General features: G+C 39.4%; 1 protein-coding gene across 1 annotated transcript in view; it reads right to left on the bottom strand.

Moving 5' to 3' along the window:
• BMP1 (bone morphogenetic protein 1) overlaps positions 1-20,913 on the bottom strand; it is a 1,811,822-nt gene that overhangs the window by 410,251 nt on the left and 1,380,658 nt on the right. Inside the window, exon 9 of the mRNA XM_044082969.1 lies at positions 17,095-17,197. Within this exon, the coding sequence (XP_043938904.1) occupies positions 17,095-17,197 (103 nt within the window). The remainder of the gene's footprint in view (positions 1-17,094; positions 17,198-20,913) is intronic.

Here is a 20,913-nt window from a genome sequence, read left to right as displayed (position 1 = left end):
ATGGTTATTGAGTTCGTACATAATACGGATGCTGTTCAAATTTTCAGTTAGATTTTAGACATGTTTCTCTTGGGTTATTTGCACCATTCCTCCCCCCCTTTTTTATATTTGTTAATCTATATCATGTCTTAATGTTTAAATGTGGATATTTTAATATATGTGATACAACATCTAGTTTATCACAAATAGCTGTTTTTAAGTTCTCATTTTAACAAACGTTATATATATGAGGTTATGGAATGTAGTTACGCTCCCTTATTTAAGGGTTTTTGAATGCGTTACAGAGATCTGTTCATCTGTTTAAATGTGGCTAAATGCACATTGTCACTTTAAATTCTCCATTCTTCTGACTGTTCAATTAGTTTAATTAGATTAATTAGGTTTGTCTTTTAAATATAAAAAGAGAACAAGTGGTATTATTAGTTAGATCTGATGAAGCGTGCATGAAGCACGCAAAAGCGCTCATCTCCTGGTTTTTCTAATAAAGTTGGATATTAACCTAAAGTTGGACTATTCGTGGTGTATCCTACAGTTTATTTTTTGCCATTTCATTGTTTCAGCTACAAATAAAGTGCCTGTTGCCCTTGAGGAATAAATTGCCTGTTGCATATTAAAAAAATAAGTAATATTGCAATAGGGAATGGATGGCAAACTGATAACAGGTTCATATTTACTAGGTATTGCTGCCAAAGAGGACATTCTCAGGACTACAGCAACCACCTCCTTTAAAAGTACAACACAGTACAGTATCAGCAATCCATGTACATATTGTGGGAATAGAACCCACAGCCTTCTGCATCAAAAGCAAGTATTCTATCTGTTGTACTACTGACAACACAAACAAACTTGGCATAAGCAGTACTAAACTTCTCTCCTCCTGAAGAATTATGCAGCACAAGAAATCTGGAAAAAGCCAAAATTTATCGGGGGGGGGACGACGACAAAGACCCAAAACCAGGGACACATTTTAAACATTGCTTGTATAATCATAGAAAAGATGCTAGAATAAAATGTTTTGTGTTACCATGCTTTTCCTGAAAGACAGGAAGACAGAAACTTAAATGGCTGTCATTTAGTGAAGTCAGTTCTCACTAATTTGCCAGAAATCCACAAATTTTAAGAGGAACAAACCAAACATATGAGCCAAACATTCCAGACCTGAAGGGGTAGAGGGCTTAGTCTCTTGCTCTGTGTAGGTTAAGTACAGGGTTTGAGTCTGGGTATTCTAACCAGCAGTCATACCTAACTGGAGCGCACGCATGAACACACACACACGCACACACACACACACACACACACACACACACACACACCTTCTCCTGCCCTTAATATACACACACAGCTTCCCTGCCCTTAATATAAACGCAGCTTCCCTGCCCTTAATATACACACAGCTTCTCCTACCCTTAATATAAACATAATTTCTCCTGCCGTTAATATAAACACACACGTAGCTTCTCCTGCCATTAATATAAACATACACATGTAAATGTAGCTGAGTTTCTCCTGCCGTTAATATACGTACATATCTCACACACCAGACAAAAAAGGTAAAATGTAGCCGAGTTTCTCCTGCTGTTAAACAGAGTAAATGAAGTACATAGCAGCAGAGTTTCTCCTGCCGTAAATGTATATAGCAGCCGTTAACCACCATTACATCGAGTTATACACACAGTCAAAAAGAGTAAATGAAGTACATAGTAGCTGAGTTTCTCCTGCCGTTAGTTCATATAGCAGCAGCTGTTAACCACCATTAAAGTGACATTATTAAGTGTTTCTCTAACAGTAGCAGCTGTTTTTTACCTGGAGGAGGAGGAGCTGGGAAGAACCGGGGAAGAAAGAAGTGCCTGCCTTGAATGCAGGACTGCAAGAAAATTGGCTGGGCAGCCTTGTGAGCCTGACATCATCGCACTCTGCATGTGATGATGTCAGGAGTAAAAAAAAAAAAAAAAAAATTCATGGCACCCCGATATTTTGCCCTCAAAACCAGTATTTACCAAGGAATTCAGTATGGTTGAGAGGTATGCCCCTGATACGCAATGACTGTCTCCTTTCTCAGCCTGGTGGGGGGGGGGGCATCAGTGTGTCTCACAATAGAGTCGCCAATGACGAATAGATTGGGTTGTATGGCAGTTTGCCTTAAGGGCTTAGAGGCTGAGAAAATTGTGAGATGTGGCTGTATGTGTCTTGGGGATGGTTGCCCTTGTAGAGTGTTTGGTTAGAGGTGAGATTTGGCTGTACGTGTCTTGGGGAGTGCTGCCTTTGTAGTGTGTTTGGGTTTGCTGTGGGCAGTGTACTGGCGGCCTTTGAGGTTTGGGTAGATTGCATTTAAGATCCTCAGTATATGTTAGTTTATGTGTCTGATCCATAGAAGATGTAGTGTGTGCGCATGTGTGTTATTGGCAAACTGTTTGAAGATAACTGTGCCTGTAAGAGCTTTGCCTCCAAGGACATAGTGTAATTACATCTCTTGCAAACTATGTCAGTCTGCTTAAGAATAAGGCAGTTGTCAGTAAACATGAGAAAAATTGTTACACTTTCTCAGGATGCCCCATTTCCACCAGGCTGGCTACAGAGTCAGTAGGAAGTAAACATCCCTCACCCTAGTGCCATACTGTAATCCTATTCCCCAATTCTCCACAGCTGAAGTACTTGTATCTCTCCTCAAACTGAACAAAGCCAAATATCTTTGCATTTACAGTTCTTTACATCCTCCCAGGGAACAACATTCCCATTCTAGAAGATATTCTGTCCTGGCTATCTAACAATATAAACAATGAGACAATCATCCTGAGTGATGTAAATATAAAATGGAATGAATTTTCAGGTCAGTTTCTATCTTCTAACATCAACATACTTAACTTTACACAATTACAAATATGACCTGACCCAATAGAAATAAAGACTCTGGTTCAGTTCTTGACTGGATACTAGTGTCAGATCCAAATAAAATTTCAGAAGCAGGGACACCCCCTGCCAGCATTAGTGATCACCTACCTGCCTATATACTTCGCAAAACCAACACAGTACCTTCCCAATACCAATTTAAACAAAGTAGAAACATAAGCAATTTTAATCCAACAACTTTTAATGAAATCCTAAGGAATATTGATTGGAATAAACTAACATTTCTGCTCCTTGACAAAGCTGTTGAGTTCAATTCCACATTCCTCAATATCTTAAAAAATTAGCCCCTGTAAGAGGAAAAAGGGTAAAAACTAAGCATGCTATATGGCACTCCAAATCCACCAAGCAAATCATGACTGCTAGGGATAAAATATGGAAACAATGGCAAAGGTTCAGGAATACCACTGATCTCATAGAATTTAGACAACTTCGTAAACAAGCTAAATGCCTAGTCACATCTGACCTAAGACAATATTACTTAAACATCCAAAAAGATCACAAACAAAATCCAAAGAAATTCTGGAACTGTATCTCATCTATAACTAACCCTTGCACCAAAACCAACCCTTGACCATTCCCTGAGAAAACCATCAGTGAAATAGCTACTCTAATTCATATTTCATTGAAACTATAGCCAAACTTAGCAGCACCTTCCCCCAATCCACCTCCAACATGAACTTTTCTCCACTAACCCCTCCCCCCGCAGTATACTGCTACCCTTTCCCTGCCCTCCTTCTCTCTCTCTCCTATATCCATCTCCACTGTAACCAAACTTCTCCTAAAACTAAATCCTGGCTCCACTGGCCCTGATAATTTACCCCCAGAATATCCATCTCCACTGTAACCAAACTTCTCCTAAAACTAAATCCTGGCTCCACTGGCCCTGATAATTTACCCCCAGAATATCCATCTCCACTGTAACCAAACTTCTAACACTAAATCCTGGCTCCACTGGCCCTGATAACTTACCCCCAGAATACCTTCAAATGTCAGCTAGAACTATTGCCTATCCAATCAGTATACTTCTTAACAGATCCCTTCAAGAATCCTATCTCCCAACTATCTGGAAGAAAGCTTATACACTTCCCTCCACAATGATGGTAATAGTTCTAATATCTCCAACTTCCATCCCATAGCTATTCTCTCCACTCCTCTACAAATTTCTTCAAAAATGTATCCACCATCAACTTCTTGACTATCTACTAACACACAAGCTCCTCTCCCCAACTCAACGCGGGTTCGGGTTCAGGCTATATCACAGTACTATTACTGTATTCTTTTATGGTCAAAGTCAATCATGCCAGAAACAATGGCAAATTTGTTTCCTCACTCTTCCTCAACCTCTCAAAGGCTTTCGATACAGTCTTCCACCCATTACTCCTCAGTAAACTCTCCACCCTAGGCGTCTCTACTTCAGCTCTAAAATGGTTTACTAACGCAGGCAACAATCTATTAAATGGCTCAATTCTTTCTCCCCATTCCTTGACTCTTCAACTGGTGTACCCAAAGGCTCTATCATAGGATCCCTTCTCTTCAGCCTCTTTATAAACGACTTTCTCTCCACCCTTAATAATGCATCTGTAGTACAATATGCAGATGACTCGAACATTATTTGCTCAGCTAATTCAACATCTGATCTTTTGCTGTTAACTCAGAACACCTTTACTATCACTGAAAAATGGATGGCCAATAATCACCTAGAACTAAACCTAAATAAAACCAATCTAGTAATATTCGCCCCCTAAGAAAAACCTCAATAAGACAGACTTTGCCATCCTGTCTCAAAATAATACCACCTTAGAGGTAGTTATCCACACTAAACTACTAGGTGTTATTATCGATGAAACCCTGACATTCAACCTCCACATCCACAATACTGTTAAAAAAACAAACCGAAAACTAGGCACCCTTTATAGGCACAAACACTGTCTCAACAGCTCTATCATGCATACTCTCGCCACAACATTTCTTCTCTAATCACTCCTGTATGGAGCTCCTCTCCTTACCAACATCCAGTCCTCCTTAAAAACCAAGCTCGAGTCTTCCTATAACAAGGTTGCCAAGTTTGCAACCAATAGTAAAAACTCTTCACATCACTGCATCTCCTTAAAAGAGCTCAATCGGCTTGAACTCCCAAACTATCTATACTATTTACAGTTAACCACTGCACATAAAATGATTTACAAATCCTCAGACTGCCCAGCCCTTTCATCCATTTTATCCCACTACCACCCAAATAGGCAACTCAGATCCAAAAAACAATTTGTTCTGTAAGTACACAAGCCAGAATTCATAGCAGGTGACATGCTTTATTCCTTTTCCGTTGCCAAACTATGGAACTCTCTCCCAATAGCTGTTAGAACCACAAGTAATACCTCAGCCTTCAAAAAAATTATTGCACCAACATCTTTCCACCCTTTGTCATTGCAGATGTTCCATATCCCACTCACCTATAACCTAATCCCCATGTCTACTGTCATATTGACCTTTTGATTCGACTTATACTGGCTTCCATCTATTACTGTTTACAATCTGTCAATAAATCTATTTCCACATCTATTGCACCATCCATGCTGGCTGTTTATCCTTATATTACTTACTACAAATATTTGTAAACAACCGCTTATCATAAAACTACACAACTACAAGTAACTTATGTTTAAATGTATACTTAAATTGATATCTGCATGTAGTTCATATGTACATCCTTTCTATGTTATTGTCTTGCTTCACGTCTTTCTTTGCTAACATTGCTTATGCTTTGAATGTTATGTATTTAATTATATTTACTATGCATTCCAAATGTTTTTAATGTTATGCACCAGTATACTTGTCTTGTGGAGCTTTTCTGCCCGGGCCTCCACTGAAAATGGGTTTATTTGGCCCAGTAGACTTTCCCTGTAAACACATGTCAATAAATGAATAAACATCCATGGCTGTGGATACGTTTTTTGTGATCTATGAGGGTGGTGCATAGTGGGTTTGAAGTTGTTGGGCTGGGAAGAGAGGTCTAGGACTGATCTAAAGCAACACTCGTGGGGTAATGCTTCTCAGTGGGTAAATAATTGCTTGACACTCAGCTAGATGCTTGGTTATTTGGAAAATTGCAACTCTAGGTGCCTGCTTCTGTACAGGGCACTGCCAACCATTGCTGCACAAGTCCACACAGGTTATAGGAGATGAGTTAGAGAGGAATAAAATCAGTAAACAGTAAAATACAGTATAAGTGTGTATGTATATGCATTTATGTGCGTGTATGTATGTATGTGTGTGTGTGTGTGTGTGTGTGTGTGTGTGTGTGTGTGTGTGTGTGTGTGTGTGTGTGTGTGTATGTGTGTGTGTATGGCTCAAATCCTGCAGCAATTGAAAATTCTCTCACTATTTGAGTGATACTACAAGACTAAGGTTCCCAGACTTAAGTAAAATGCAAACAAAAGAAGTGTAGTAGAAATGTAATAAGTGAGATGTGTCTATGCATGGCAAGGCTTATAAGGGCTTCAGGGCCAATAGCCTATTAACTTCCTATGAGGCTCAGATCCTGCAGCAGTTCACAAATCTATCACTATTGACAGCTATACTATAAGACAAGGGTCTCATACCAAGTAAAATGTAAGCAAAAAATTGCAGCAGGCATAATAATGAGGCTCAGATCCTGCAATTCACAATTCTCTGACTATTGTACAGGATACTACAAGACTAAGGTCCCAGACCATGCTAAAAATGCAGACTGTTGACCTTTGCTTAAAAAAAGAAAAAATGCAGAACAGAGCAATACACAATTCAGATTAACACTCTGGATATTGCAGTATGCACTAGTTTAAATGGGATTATATGAAACAGTGGATTACTTGGGTTTTAAGAGACTAATGTGACTACCTTATCAGTTTGAGCTATCAGACATGGTAGGGGTTTGTGAACTGTAATTTACAGTAGGGGCAGGTAGCTAAAAGGTACCAAGTTTAAACGCAAAACAACAGTTGGATGGATGGGTGGGTGGGGAAAGAATTAATGCAGTCAAACAGCAATTTTAAACTCAGAGCTCTCTTATAGCTGAAGAGGAACATATGTAAATACCTTAAGGAAGAAAACTGTTTCTCAGCTCATCCTACAAATTAGTTAGATCTAACTGCTATTCCACCAAAGAATGAAAATGGAATGTTTTCTAACCAAACCTACCCCAAAATTTTTAGACATAAGAAAAATTTGCAGTAAAATAAAGTTTAAAATATAACAAACTCTATTATAATAATACCAAAATCAAAAATTAATGGAAATATCCAAACCTTAAATATAGAATTTCCAAAAATCAATGCAGACAGCAGCTTTAAACTCAAGGATGTGTTTGCAATGCCAGATTAATCCAAAATAACTCCGGAATCATCTTGAACTTTCTCTGTTGAACAGGTAATTACAGAAACTTGGTCAGAATTAAAAAAATGGGCCTAATGATTATCTGCTGTTCCACTTGGTCTCCTGCACACACACTGCCCCAGAAAGGACAGGGTTTGGTGATGGTGTAGCAATTTGTTTTAATTCTTCCTCTGACCCAATAATTTTGATGTTGGTTGCATAGTCACACCTTTGTAAATGTTCTGGCAGAAGTAGTAAATTGTACATTTCTTCTTCATTACCATCATAATGGTTATCCTGAAGCAAATGTATATAAGCAGAAAGATCACCTGACTCAACTAGTATAGTATCTCAATGGCTAGTTCTTTCGGGGTCCAGTTAATGCCTGGGTTAAAGATAACTCTTTGTGAACTGGCAAAGGAATTCTTTTGTGTGATTGCTAACAATAGACTCACAATTAAGAATCATCTGTCAACTACTGTCAGGGGGTCTTACTTTCACTTAAACAATGTTGCCCAAATCCGCACATCATTCAGGCTTTGGACATAGCCACAGTAGTTCACACACTAGTAATTTCAAGGCTAACCTTTTGTAATGCCATTTAACTTGCACTGTCAGATGGTGATGTGGTGTGACTTCAAACACTGTGGAATTAATGACTTCAGACAGTGTGGACCTCCATGAATTGATGTCGCAGTGTTAAGCTCCATGACTTGGACAGTGCTGAACTCCATGACTTGGTTGACAGTATGTGAAGCTCTAGGACTTGGTTGGACAGTGCTAAGCTCCATGACTTGGTTGGACAGTTTGGAGCTCATAACTTGTTGGACAGTGTGGAGCTCATGTCTTGGTTAGACCGTGCTGAGCTCCATGACTTGGTAGGACAGTGCTGAGCTTCATGACTTCAGACAGTGATGAGCTCCATGACTTGGTAGGAAAGTGCTCAGCTCCATGACTTGGTTGGACAGTGCTCAGCTCCAGGACTTGGTTGGACAGTGCTCAGCTCCAGGACTTGGTTGGACAGTGCTCAGCTCCAGGACTTGGTTGGACAGTGCTCAGCTCCAGGACTTGGTTGGACAGTGCTCAGCTCCAGGACTTGGTTGGACAGTGCTCAGCTCCAGGACTTGGTTGGACAGTGCTCAGCTCCAGGACTTGGTTGGACAGTGCTCAGCTCCAGGACTTGGTTGGACAGTGCTCAGCTCCAGGACTTGGTTGGACAGTGCTCAGCTCCAGGACTTGGTTGGACAGTGCTCAGCTCCAGGACTTGGTTGGACAGTGCTCAGCTCCAGGACTTGGTTGGACAGTGCTCAGCTCCAGGACTTCAGACAGTACTGAGCTCCAGGACTTCAGACAGTGCTGATCTCCATGACTTCAGACAGTGCTGAGCTCCATGGTTGGAGAATGCTCAGCTCCATGATTTGGTAGGACAGTGCTGAGCTCCATGACTTCAGACAGTGCTGAGCTCCAGGACTTCAGACAGTGCTGAGCTCCATGACTTTAGACAGTGCTGAGCTCCATGACTTTAGACAGTGCTGAGCTCCATGACTTTAGACAGTGCTGAGCTCCATGACTTTAGACAGTGCTGAGCTCCATGACTTTAGACAGTGCTGAGCTCCATGACTTTAGACAGTGCTGAGCTCCATGACATGGTTGGACAGTGCTGAGCTCCATGACTTTAGACAGTGCTGAGCTCCATGACATGGTTGGACAGTGATGAGCTCCATGACTGCATGTGGAGCTCCATGAGTTGGTTCTTTTATGGGATTTCCTGTTCCTGCTGTGTTAGTTCTGTCTTGCAGGATCTGCACAGGCTGATATCACTGTCATATCCACTTTCAAGATCCTTCCCTCCAATTTGGAGTTCTGAACAGCACTGGTCCTCTTTATCTGAAGTAGCTGTTAGTCTCCTATGACCATGCTAGGTTTCTCAGCTCTTCAGGTGGGGGCCGCTAGCTGCTCTAAAAGCCAGTCTGAAAATCACTAGCAGGATCTCTCTTTTGCTTTCCTCATTCCGGTCATTTGGAATCTATTACCTTCTAAAACCAAGGCATGCAACACTAAGGCTTGACTTAGGAAATGTCTGAAGTTCAACATTTGGCATAGTTTAAAAATGTGCGTGTACAATTCTCATGTAATCCTGTGATTTTTGTTCTTTTTTCTTTAATGTTTCATCTTGCTGAGCAACTTTTGCTTGGAACTTGCCTTATTCTATTCCTGTACAACGTTAAATGAACAAGTCTTTACATAATAATAATAATAATAATAATAATAATAATAATAATATAGTATTGCAATCTATATGAAAATTTTGTTATTAATATTCTTCTGAAATACTTCCCACCAGAATAACACCAAATATGTTACTCCGTCATGACAGAGCTACCCCATCTGAGACTTATTTAGTGACTCCATGCAGCCATACTAATGTATATATTATGTGAGTCAGAAGCCTCCAATTTAAAATTAATTTAACACACCAATGTCTCATAAGACTACTCAAGGGTACTGTGCATGTATACTATACTGGAACGTACGTACACACACACACACACACACACACACACACACACACACACACACACCGAGTAGTCTTTTACCCACTATATTTATTTGGAAAAACCGGAGCACTTATAAATCAGCAGAACAGTGATGGCAGGTATATTCCAATGACTATTATTTAATGTCCTCATACCATATAGGATCCAAGTCTGACATGCATTTTAGTCTGCAATTAATTGTCTTAAAACATTATATTTTTTCTGTACAGACACAGGTGTTGATTCAATCTCCGATATAAGCATTAAACAAAAAATACATGTTACACATTTCGCAAATACAATCATATAGTATTAAGTATGAATAAAAAGAACAGCAGTGCTGTGATTGAAGGTTAAAAACAAACAAACAAAAAAAAACAAGCAGGTTAAGTATGCATATGCTTAGTAGGGTATAGTATTCAAATTAAAAAAATAACTGGTTGTGTCTTTTAGCTGCTTAAGACATATATTTCCTAACCAGGGTTTGTGCAAGAGCAGGCCCAGGATTCAGATAGGTGTGATCTGAGAAGTTTTTTAAAGTTGGAAATGTTAGTAGTAGTTCTGATATTTAATGGCAGGGAATTTCAAGTTTTGGCTATGCAATTTGAGTAAAGTGAAACTCCAGCTGCATTGTTAGGTTTCGATATATTTAAGAAGGATTTGTTAGTGGAATGCAATGCCCTATAATTGGAATAGTGTATTCATAGATTTTGAAGTACTGGTGTTTTTTCTGACTGATATAGTATTTGATCGGCAAAGGTGAGTTGATTATAAGCAAGTAGATTTGGTAATTTGAGCCAAGATAGTTGTTTTAAAGCCAAACAATGATGGGATCTGAAATTTGATTCTGTAGCAAACTTTGCGATTTTATTATAAAAAGTTTAGAGTTTTATTAGGTCAGATTTCTTAATATTTGTGAGAATTTGTGAGGTGTACAGCAGCATAGAGATAAGATGGGTTCTTGCTATAGTGGCCTTTGAAGATTTGTTTAGAAAGTGCCAATTTCTGTACACGGTTCCTATTTTTTTTGTGAAATTTTTTTTTTTTATTGTCTGTGATATGTGTATGTCGAATTTCATATTATGGTCAATGACCACTCCAAGGAACTTTGTTTGGGAAACCAGAAACAATTGTATGGTTTGATGATGATATAATGAATGGGGAGTGGGGGTCTGCAGCTCTAGTTGGATAGAATATCATGAGTTTTATTTTGTCATGGTTAAGCAGAAATTGTGCATTGTGGTGCAGCGGTTAGCATTGTCGCCTCACAGCAAGAGGTTCTCCCGTTCGATTGTCAGCTGGAGCGCCTTCTGTGTGGAGTCTGCATGTCCTCCCCGTGGTCGAGTGATGTTAAAGACATACAGGTAGGTGCGAGCGTGAATGGCCGTGCGTTTGTTGAAGGTTGGGCATCAGGCTGGCATCTCGGCACCGTAAAAATCCACTGCCAATCATGAGCGGATCGGAGTTCCGTTGTGGCGACCCCTAACTGGGAAAAGCCAAAAGTCTTGTTCAGCTGAGATTCCACTGCACTGAATGACTGCTGGGGGATTTTTTTTTAGTTTCTGTAGTGTTGGGGCAGCAGAAATCAGGGTGGAATCATCCACATATTGAACTATGGAGATAAGTGGGTGGCAGTAGAAAGATTGTTAGCAAAGATAACAACAATCTTCATGCTGCCATCCCAGTACAATATTGATTATGTGGGTCTTTAGGGGACAAGGGCTGCTAGAGGACTAGGAACAAAATGGGGAGAGTAAGTAAGTTATGGGAACGGGATGCAATAATCAGGGTTATGGGCAACGCTTTCAGAATAATCAAAAGAAGAGGAGAAAGTAATTGTAGTTACACAGCAAGGTAAAGCTAGTGATTAGGTCAAAAACAGGGGATATAGGAGGTGGTAGGAAAGGAGAAGGGAGGTGAAGGAGGCACAGTAGAAGAAGGCAACCAGAAAGGCAACAAAGGAAGTGGTGAGGACCCTAAAGGGACAGACAAAAAGAGCGTTTGATGGCAACCTATATAAGCAGATGCAGGGAACAGCCATGGGGGCGGCTTTCACCCCCATGTATGCAAATCTTTTTATGGATTTGGTAGAGTATACCCATATATATAGAAGCTCCTATTATAAGAAATATGTCAAGAAGCATTTCAGGTTTATTGATGACCTCATATTTATTTGTCAAGGGGGATGAAATAAGGTACAGCTATTGATTACATTTTTTTTTTTCAATATTTTTTTTTATTTTTTTAAATATTGCTATTTTAAAACATAAAATAATATAAAGATAAAATAACACATTTACAATTTAAAACATTACTAACTTCATACCAATATATAACTATTTAATTATAATATATGCAAAATACATTTTCAATTATAAATTATATAGATTTAGAATATATAGAAGATTTCATTTTCAGATCTTTTTAGTATTTTTCTTATCCATTCCCAAAGTAGTGAGTAAAAGTAGTGTCTTTTTAGTTCTGTTCTTCTATGTTAATTTTTGTGTGAGCAACTGTTGTTTGTTCTCAGAATGTTGAATGTATCATTTTCTTCATTTTTTTTTCCAGTTTATAGTTTTGATTTTTATAGTTATGATTTTACGTGAAATTGTTTTAGTTTCTTTTTTTTGCACACAGTTTTTTGGAGAGTTGAATAAAAATAAAGACTTTGTTAATTGAAAATTATCATTATAAACAGTCTGAAAAAAAAATAATATTTCCAAAAACATATTGATTACATACATACATAAAAAACATATACACAATCAAACATTTTATCTCTTCAACTATCATCTTCATTGATCATCTCAACATTGATACATAATAGAATACATGTGGTGTGACCTATGTGGTGTATAGATACTTCAGATATCTCCAATTGCCAGTATTTTGATAATTATTTTTTAGAGATTTTATTTTATTACTTTTTTTTCTTTTTTCTTTTTCAACTGGAGTTTGGTTGTAAAGTATTATAATCCCAGTATTTTTTTTGATGATTTTTTTGTTTTTTTTTTGTTTTATATATTTTAGAAATAACCTGTAAACTGATATAAGGCTGTTAGTGATAAGAATAAGGTATTCAATGAGTTTTGTTCATGTCATTCATTCACATGTCAGTTGCATTTGTTTTATTATTTATTAGAAAAAATGCCTTAGATTTTGTAAAACAGCCAATTGTCTTTATTTATATTATAATTATAAATTATCTGTTCCTTTGTTAGAATTTTCCCTTTCTCTATAAGTTGATGCCAAAAGAGTAATGTTTCTTCTTTAAGTATATATTGATTACATTTTTGAATGAAAATAGATATCACATAAGCTATGATGGTTTACAGGAAAGAGAAACAGTGAATTATTTGGACATCACCTTGAAAAGCCTGGGGAATGGTAATATTAAAACTAAAATATACAGGAAATCTGAACAGCTAAATTACATGCTACATGCTTCTAGCTGCCATCCTGAACATACCTTGGCATCTATTCCCTATGAGGAAATTTTAAGAATAAGCAGATTATGTACTGACAGACAAGAGTCTGAAAAAGAACCTAAAAAAGCTGTAACAATTTTCCTAAATAGGGGATATAAAGAGACTATAGTTATGGACAGTTTTAATAAAGTATTCAAAGACAGACATAATGGTAGGGGTAATAGAAAAGGTCATATTAATGACAGAGTATTAAATGATTTTGCCACAGACAAATGTTTATTTTATGTTTCAAAATATACATTATTTTCGGTTCAACAGGAGAAATTAAGAGATTTTTGGAACATAGTCAAGAGGGAGGTTAACACTGCGGTGGTGGTAGTGTTGTTGCCTCATAGCAAGACGTCCCATTCGATTCTCAGCTAGAGCGTCTTCTGTGTGGAGGCATACGTGAATGGGGCATGCCTTTGTTGAAGGTTGTGCGTCAGGGCTGGTAACCCGGTACGTAAAAATCCACTACCAATCATTAGCGTACCGGAGTTCCGCTGTGGCAACCCCTAACCGGGAAAAGCCAAAAGACACAAACAAGTGAAGAGGGAGGATGCTTCCCCTTAAAGAGGTAAAGTTAGGATTTTCTTATCAAAGGGGATGCAACCTGAAGGATTTCCTGGTACATACTACCTAAAGGAGACCCGTGGAAAATATAAAAAAAAGTGGTCTATAGGGTCACCATGCCCTGTGGAAACTGCACAATATGCCAGCAAGTAGTGGCAACTTTTGACAGAATTAATGGCATGAGGTTTCAAATGCAAGGCTGTTTTACTTGTAGAAGTGTAGGCATTATTTATGCCATTAAGTGTCCGTGTGGAAGCTTTTATATAGGAGAAAGTAAAACGAGTCTAGGGGAGAATGAAGGAACATATTAGGGATATTAAGAATAATAAGATTAGTCCCATAGCAGAACATTTTAATAAGACATATCAAGGTGATTTTAGCAGTTTACAAGTGTCAGCGCTTGAGCAAATTAAGTCTGATTTTGTGAGGATACAGTTAAATATTTGCTGAGAAAGAAGGAATCAGTTTTTATATTAAAATATAATACACTCCAACCAAATGGTATGAATAAGAAAAACTGGAAAAGTTTTATTTAAATGTATGTGTCTTTAAAAATGTAAGATTTTTATAGGTTAACCGAATGTATTATTGAATGATTGTTTTGCTAATTAAATGATTGCTGGTATTTTTTCATATAAAAGCAACTCGTTTTTAAGATGTATTTACTCTGTAAAGGCTGTGTTTTAGCAGAGGTGCTAAGAGTGATTTATTTTGTTGCTACAAAATCAATCTGCTGCTATAATAAAAGAAACTGTTTTGGAGCTACAGGTTCCTGGTCTTTTGTGGTGTATTTTCAACTATTTTCATGAGTGGTTTCAACAGAAATTGTGCATTGTTCAGCTGAGATTCCACTGCACTGAATGACTGCTGGGTGATTTTTTCTTTTTGAGTTTCTGTAGTGCTGGGGCAGCACAAATCGGGGTGGAATCATCCGCATATTGAACTATGGAGGCAAGTGAGTTGCAGTAGGAAGATTGTTAGTAAAGATAACAACAACAATCTTCATGCTGCCATCCCAGTACAATATTGATTATGTGGGTCTTTAGAGGACAAGGGTTGCTAGAGGACTAGGAACAAAATGGGGAAGAGTAAGTAAGTTATGGGAATGGGATGCAATAATCAGGGTTATGGGCAACGGTTTCAGAATAATCAAAAGAAGAGGAGAAAGTAATTGTGGCTACACAGCAAGGTAAAGCTAGTGATTAGGTCAAAAACAGGGGATATAGGAGGTGGTAGGAAAGGAGAAGGGAGGTGAAGGAGGCACAGTAGAAGAAGGCAACCAGAAAGGCAACAAAGGAAGTGGTGAGGACCCCAAAGGGACAGACAAAAAGGGCGTTGGCAGAAAGGGTTAAGAAAACAAAGACTCATTCAAGAGCACATCAAAAAGAACAAATGGAGAGAGAAAGATACAGCCAGGCTGAGCAATATTAGGCAGAAGACTACAGAAAACTGAAATAGAAGAGGCACTAAATGAGTTCTTTGTTTCAGACTTTACAGAGGAAAGCAAGAGGAAGGGGTCATGCTGGGAGGGCGGTAGAACAGATACCAGGATGGAGAGAGAGGAGGGTCACAGGGAAATGGCTTCCTTAAAGAAAGGTAAAGCACAGTGACTAAATGGACTGCTTTCAAAAGTCTAAGGAATCTGGTTGGTGTGCTAACAGATTCCCTCACTGAGGTTTTCAACAGATTACTAGTCACTGCAGAAATACTTGAGGACTGACCAACTATGACAACCTTGTTCAATAAGAGACAGGTGCATAAAATCCGGGCCTTTTCACATAACAGAATTTCTGAGGGAAAGTCCAGCTGCTGTCTTGAAGGAGAACAAGTAACATGGGTTCATTGCAAGAAAGAACTGTCAGACAAACCTGATCCAATTTCCTGACAGTTACACAATGAACCGGACAAGGGTGTATGGGCAGATGTGATACAGCTGGACTTCAGCAAGCCCTCTGACTCAGGCCCACACGAGTGCTGCCAGAAAAGGGTTGTAGGTTAATGTCCATACTACATGATTATACAGGGCAGCTGAATGTTAAGATACAGAAGATTACAGACAGACTGACATCAGCAAGAATAAGGAAAGTGACTGCAGGAGAACGTCAGGGATGGGCCTTGAATCGGTACTCTTCAATGTGCCCCCTTCGGACATACCTGAGGGGAATGAGAAGAGGACAGGCTTCTCTGAGGACATCACAAAATTAGGGACCTCAATGGAAGATTGAGGAAAGGAACCAGAAAGGCTGATAAAGTGATCTGAAATGTGTAAGCTGAGGTTAAGAGCAAACACGTGAAAAGCACTGGCCAGATCTAAAGCAATTTGGGGATGACACATCAGCTAAGGACAGGAGACCTTTTGTCAAAAGAACAAGAAAATGAACTCGGAGCACTAGTCACACCTGGAGTGGACCACTAGGAGTGTGGTCAACTGGCAGTTATAACACCCAACAGAATTCTGGGGTGTATCTTCAGGGGAACAGGTAATGCTTCTGATATACCCGGCCCTGGTCCAGCCACACCTTAAGTACTGTATGCAGTCCTGGAGTCCATATAAGGAGAGGGACATCAGAGTGCTGGAAGAAGTCCAGATGAAATCTATCAAAAAGGAGCATGGGTTGGAGAGAAAAGGATATGAACAGAGAGTATAGGATCTAAAGCTGTTCTTACTTCAGTTCAGAAGAGAATGGAAGGACATGATATGGGCACATAAGATCATTCCAGAGAGATGTACAGCAATCTTCCTGATAAGAAAAAAGGCAAATGATGGAGGAAGGGGAGGCAGCAGAATATAAGGTCCAACAAGGGTGTGGACTGATGGTGCAGACTACCACAACAGATGGAAAAGAGGGAATCGATGGAAGCATTCAAAAAGGCACGAGACAGATGGACAATAGATAACAGGAAGATGGCACAGGAGGAAATGCAAAAAGTTGGCTGCACAGGATCAGGCCACACAGGCTTCTAGTCTCCTTCTTCCATCAAGGAAATGAAATATAGTATGACAGCATCGACATCATCATCACCATCATCCTCCTCCTCGACATCATCATCACTAAAACAGAAGATATTGTCCTCAATTTCTAACACAAATGCAGGAAGTTATAATACAAAAGTATTTGAGTGTGGATACGTTGTCCAATATATAGAGGTTAACACATCTATTTGTGCCCCTGCTGGGAGTATGACACGTGGACTTGCTAAATAAAGCTCTGTGTTGCAAACAGTAGCACAAATGTAAACACAGGTTTGTTGGTACGTACCATGCAATGGAGCCTTGACTGAGTAACCATCCCTCACTTCAACGTAATCATACCAGCAAATATTACTCCTGTATATGTCCATGGTGGTGAAGTTCAGAATAATCTAAAATAAAGAAAGGAAAAAGTGTCAGAGGTCAGGCACAGTGAACAGCAGGCATGGAAGTATATCACAGTGAAGTTAATGGTTGCAGATGACAACAGATACAGCAGAGATCACCAGTCCCAGGATTAATAGGCTTATATACAAGACATCTTAAAAAAAAAATAACAATAATAAAATAAAATAACATGCTTTGCAACATCTGCCCATCCTGAAAAAATAACTACTAGCCTATGGCTTCCAACTGACAGAACCTGGTCTTCCTGCTAAAAGCTTTTCATAACTCATTTATTAATTTATATGCACATATGTGTACTTATTTTAGTTTTGAATTTCTGCAAATTGTGTGACTTCAAATGATGGTGGGGCTTTACCGGTGCATTTCTATAACTGCACAGAGTTAATCTTTCAGCTCCAGTGTACTTACAATGAAATGAATACAATGTGCCATTCAATTCTGTGAAATGTGGCTGCTCTGCTGTGGCTAAGAGTGACATCAGAGTTAATGAACACTAAAAATTAACATGTTCAGTCTGTTAGTAAAAACTTAACTAGTAGGCTGACACGCTGCTGGAAACTCCATTTTAATGACATTCCCTTTAAGACTGCGCTGCCATTGGAAGATGCTTGCAGGCATCCGTAGAAGGTACACTAGCCTAACATTTACTCTGCCTGCAGTAGGAAAGCGCTGAATGGCACACTGTATGCTGCTAGTGTTTCCACAGAGGGAGTCAATCTGTCATATATGGTGGTAGGCATGCCGTCCACTAGTTATTTTTAATATTACCAGTCATTAAAATCAGATCTAATTTATTACAGAGAACGGCAACAGCCATGTAAGTACTGGGAATGAAAATGCAGCCAAACTCCTTATTGGTAAACTAGTTGTGTATGGATAGAGGACATATACAACAGGACCTCCCTGACAACTACTAAATGACAGAATAAGCAACATTCACAATGTAAATGGACATTGAAGGACAAACAGGATAAACCCTTTTTAATAATGTACTCCTTTTTACTTATCTGCAGATATTCTGCTACTGGGTACTGCATGCTTGTTTCTGCTTAAGCCTTCCCATGAGGTATGTTTGCCAGTCATTTGCATTTGATGGACAGACCCAATGGTGGATTGTAACATCTGCAATCTGGACAGCCGTCCAGGTCCCATAACTTCAGGCAGACCCAATTCTGTCAGCAGCAAAGGCAATCATGATCACCATTTTACAAAAATGTAGCAATAAGATTCTTGATGGCAAAGTAATTTTGTTAAATTTAGCACTGCTAACTCATTTTCATTAGCTTATGTTATGAGCATTACTTGTTAACTTTAGAAGTATCTGTTTTTCCCAACAAAGTACTTAAAATGCTACTGCACATATTTGTTTAAACTTGGGTGGATGAATTCATCTGCACATGCGCAATACATGCCCTTGAACCAGTGAGTTGCTTCTGAATACGGGGCACTGATATGGACTGGTGGTAAAATGCTTGGGCTAAAAAAATGAAATAACGAACCACTTAGCATTTGCATCCAAAAAAAAAAAAAAAAGAGTCAGAATCTTGGGTCACAGCTCTGGGGCCAAAGTGCACTGTAGCTACACAAATTGGTATCACTTGTGGTTATACTTGCTACAAAAAAATTAACAAGATATCTGCCACTGCATCTGAGTCAGAAGAGATGCTGGAAGCAGACAGGAGTGGAGCCCTAAGGTGGTGGTAGCAGGGAAATCATTAAGGGCTGCAGGCAGGTAAGTAACAATGGTGTAAGAGACACTGCATACTATACAGAAGCCTTTTGTCACCATATAGACTTGTTGTAATACTAAGATACAATGGATGAGCTAAGACTAAATACAAAATTAAGGAAAAGCAGGTGAGAACTGGTTTCAGGGTGGATAGTAGTGAGTTTGGCAGAAGGGTGAGTTAGAAGATTGAGAAGTAGGGCTTCTAAAAGTACAGTTTTGTACCTACCATAAATGTAGATGTTCGAAGATCCACATTGCTGCAGTCCTAACACCAGGGTAGTCCGCTGTCCCAGTCGGCCCGAATACCAAAGTATAAGGCTGACGTCGGTCAAGGCGCATTTGACTGACATCAGAACGTCAGGGTACAAATGCGCATGACCGACGCCATATCCTCAGTCTTTTCTTGCCCCAGATGTCAGAAGACCCTAAAAGATAAGGCCAAAACCAAAAACACCAAAACACTCCTGTGCCTAAAATATGTACAATATATACAAATGTACAAAAATAGAACCTCACCCACACAACCACCCCTAAACACAGAGGGAAGGAGGGAGGAATTGGACTGCAGCAATGTGGATCTTGAACATCTACATTTATGGTAGGTACAAAACTGTACTATGTTCTTCATCTCACATTGCTGCAGTCCTAACACTTGGGTAGAATCCCAAAGCAGAGGTAAGGGAGGATGGCTAAGCTATAATGAAGCAGGAGCTGCCAAAATGCCCTGCAACACAGCAGTGGCAAAACCAGCCCTGGACTTAGAATAGAGAGGAAGGTGGTAATGCTTGGAGAAAGTATGCACTGAACTCCAAGTAGCTGCCTCCAAAATATCCTTAGTTGCCACCCCCCTTAGAAATGCTGTTGAAGTGGCAGTAGCCCTAGTGGAATGAGGCCTAATCCCAGCTGGAATCTCTTTGCCATGATGGGAGTAACAGAATGCAATGCAAAACCCAATCCACTTAGAAATAGTTTGTTTTGACACAGGCTTGCCCTGAGAACTCAAAGCAAAAGAAACAAACAACTGCTGAGACTGCCTAAAATCCCTAGTCCTGCTTAAATAATAACGCAACTGCCTGTGTACATCTAAAGTGTGCAAAATCTTTTCCCCCCTATTTTGGGGATCTGCATAAAAAGTAGGCAAATGAATAGTTTGGTTTAAAGCCACACTAGAAACCACCTTAGGCATAAATGAAGGATTAGTACGTAATGATACCCTATCCTTATGAAAAATCAAAAGGCTCCACCGCCATAAGGGCCTGCAATTCAGAAACCCTTCTTGCAGAAGTAATGGCCAACAAAAAAGCAGTCTTCCATGACAAGTATTTCAACTCAGCAGTAGCCGCAGGCTCAAAAGGTTGTAGAGTAAGTTTCTCCAACACAAAATTGAGGTCCCAAGCAGGAGTAGGAGCTCTTCGTGGGGGTCTTATATTCTTTGCCCCTCTAAGAAATTGCTTGAACAAAGGATGAGAAAACAATGGTGGGTCACAAGCAAAGTGAGCTGAAATTGCTGCAGCATGAATCTTAATGGAAGAGAAAGACAAACCTTTGTCCAATAGCTCAGTAAGATATTGAAGAGCCACACTCAAATTAGGCTCAGAAACATCCAAATCCTTTGCTGCACTCCAAAATAAAAATCTCTTCCATTTTTCTGCATACACTTTACGTGTACTAGGTCTTCTGGCTTCCATAATCACATTCAAAACTTGTTGAGGAAGTTGAGACCTGCTGTGGTTCAAAACAGAATATGCCAGGCTGTTAGATGAAGAGAGTGAAGCTTGACATTGAGTAGATGACCGTCCCTCTGAGACAAAAGGTGTGGAATCAAAGGTAAAGGCCATGGAGGCTTCCTTACCAGATTCCTCAGTAATGGGTACCAGTGTTGCCGAGGCCAATCTGGAGCTATCAAAATCATCCTTGGCTTGTCTTGTCTGACCTTTAGGAGTACCTTTGGGAGGAGAGGCAGAGGTGGAA

Source organism: Protopterus annectens, chromosome 9.part0, assembly GCF_019279795.1.
Source record: "Protopterus annectens isolate FY-2018-M chromosome 9.part0, PAN1.0, whole genome shotgun sequence".
NCBI lineage: Eukaryota > Metazoa > Chordata > Ceratodontiformes > Protopteridae > Protopterus > Protopterus annectens.
Note: the sequence above shows the minus strand (reverse complement) of the source record. Positions and strands in the feature narration are given on the sequence as shown.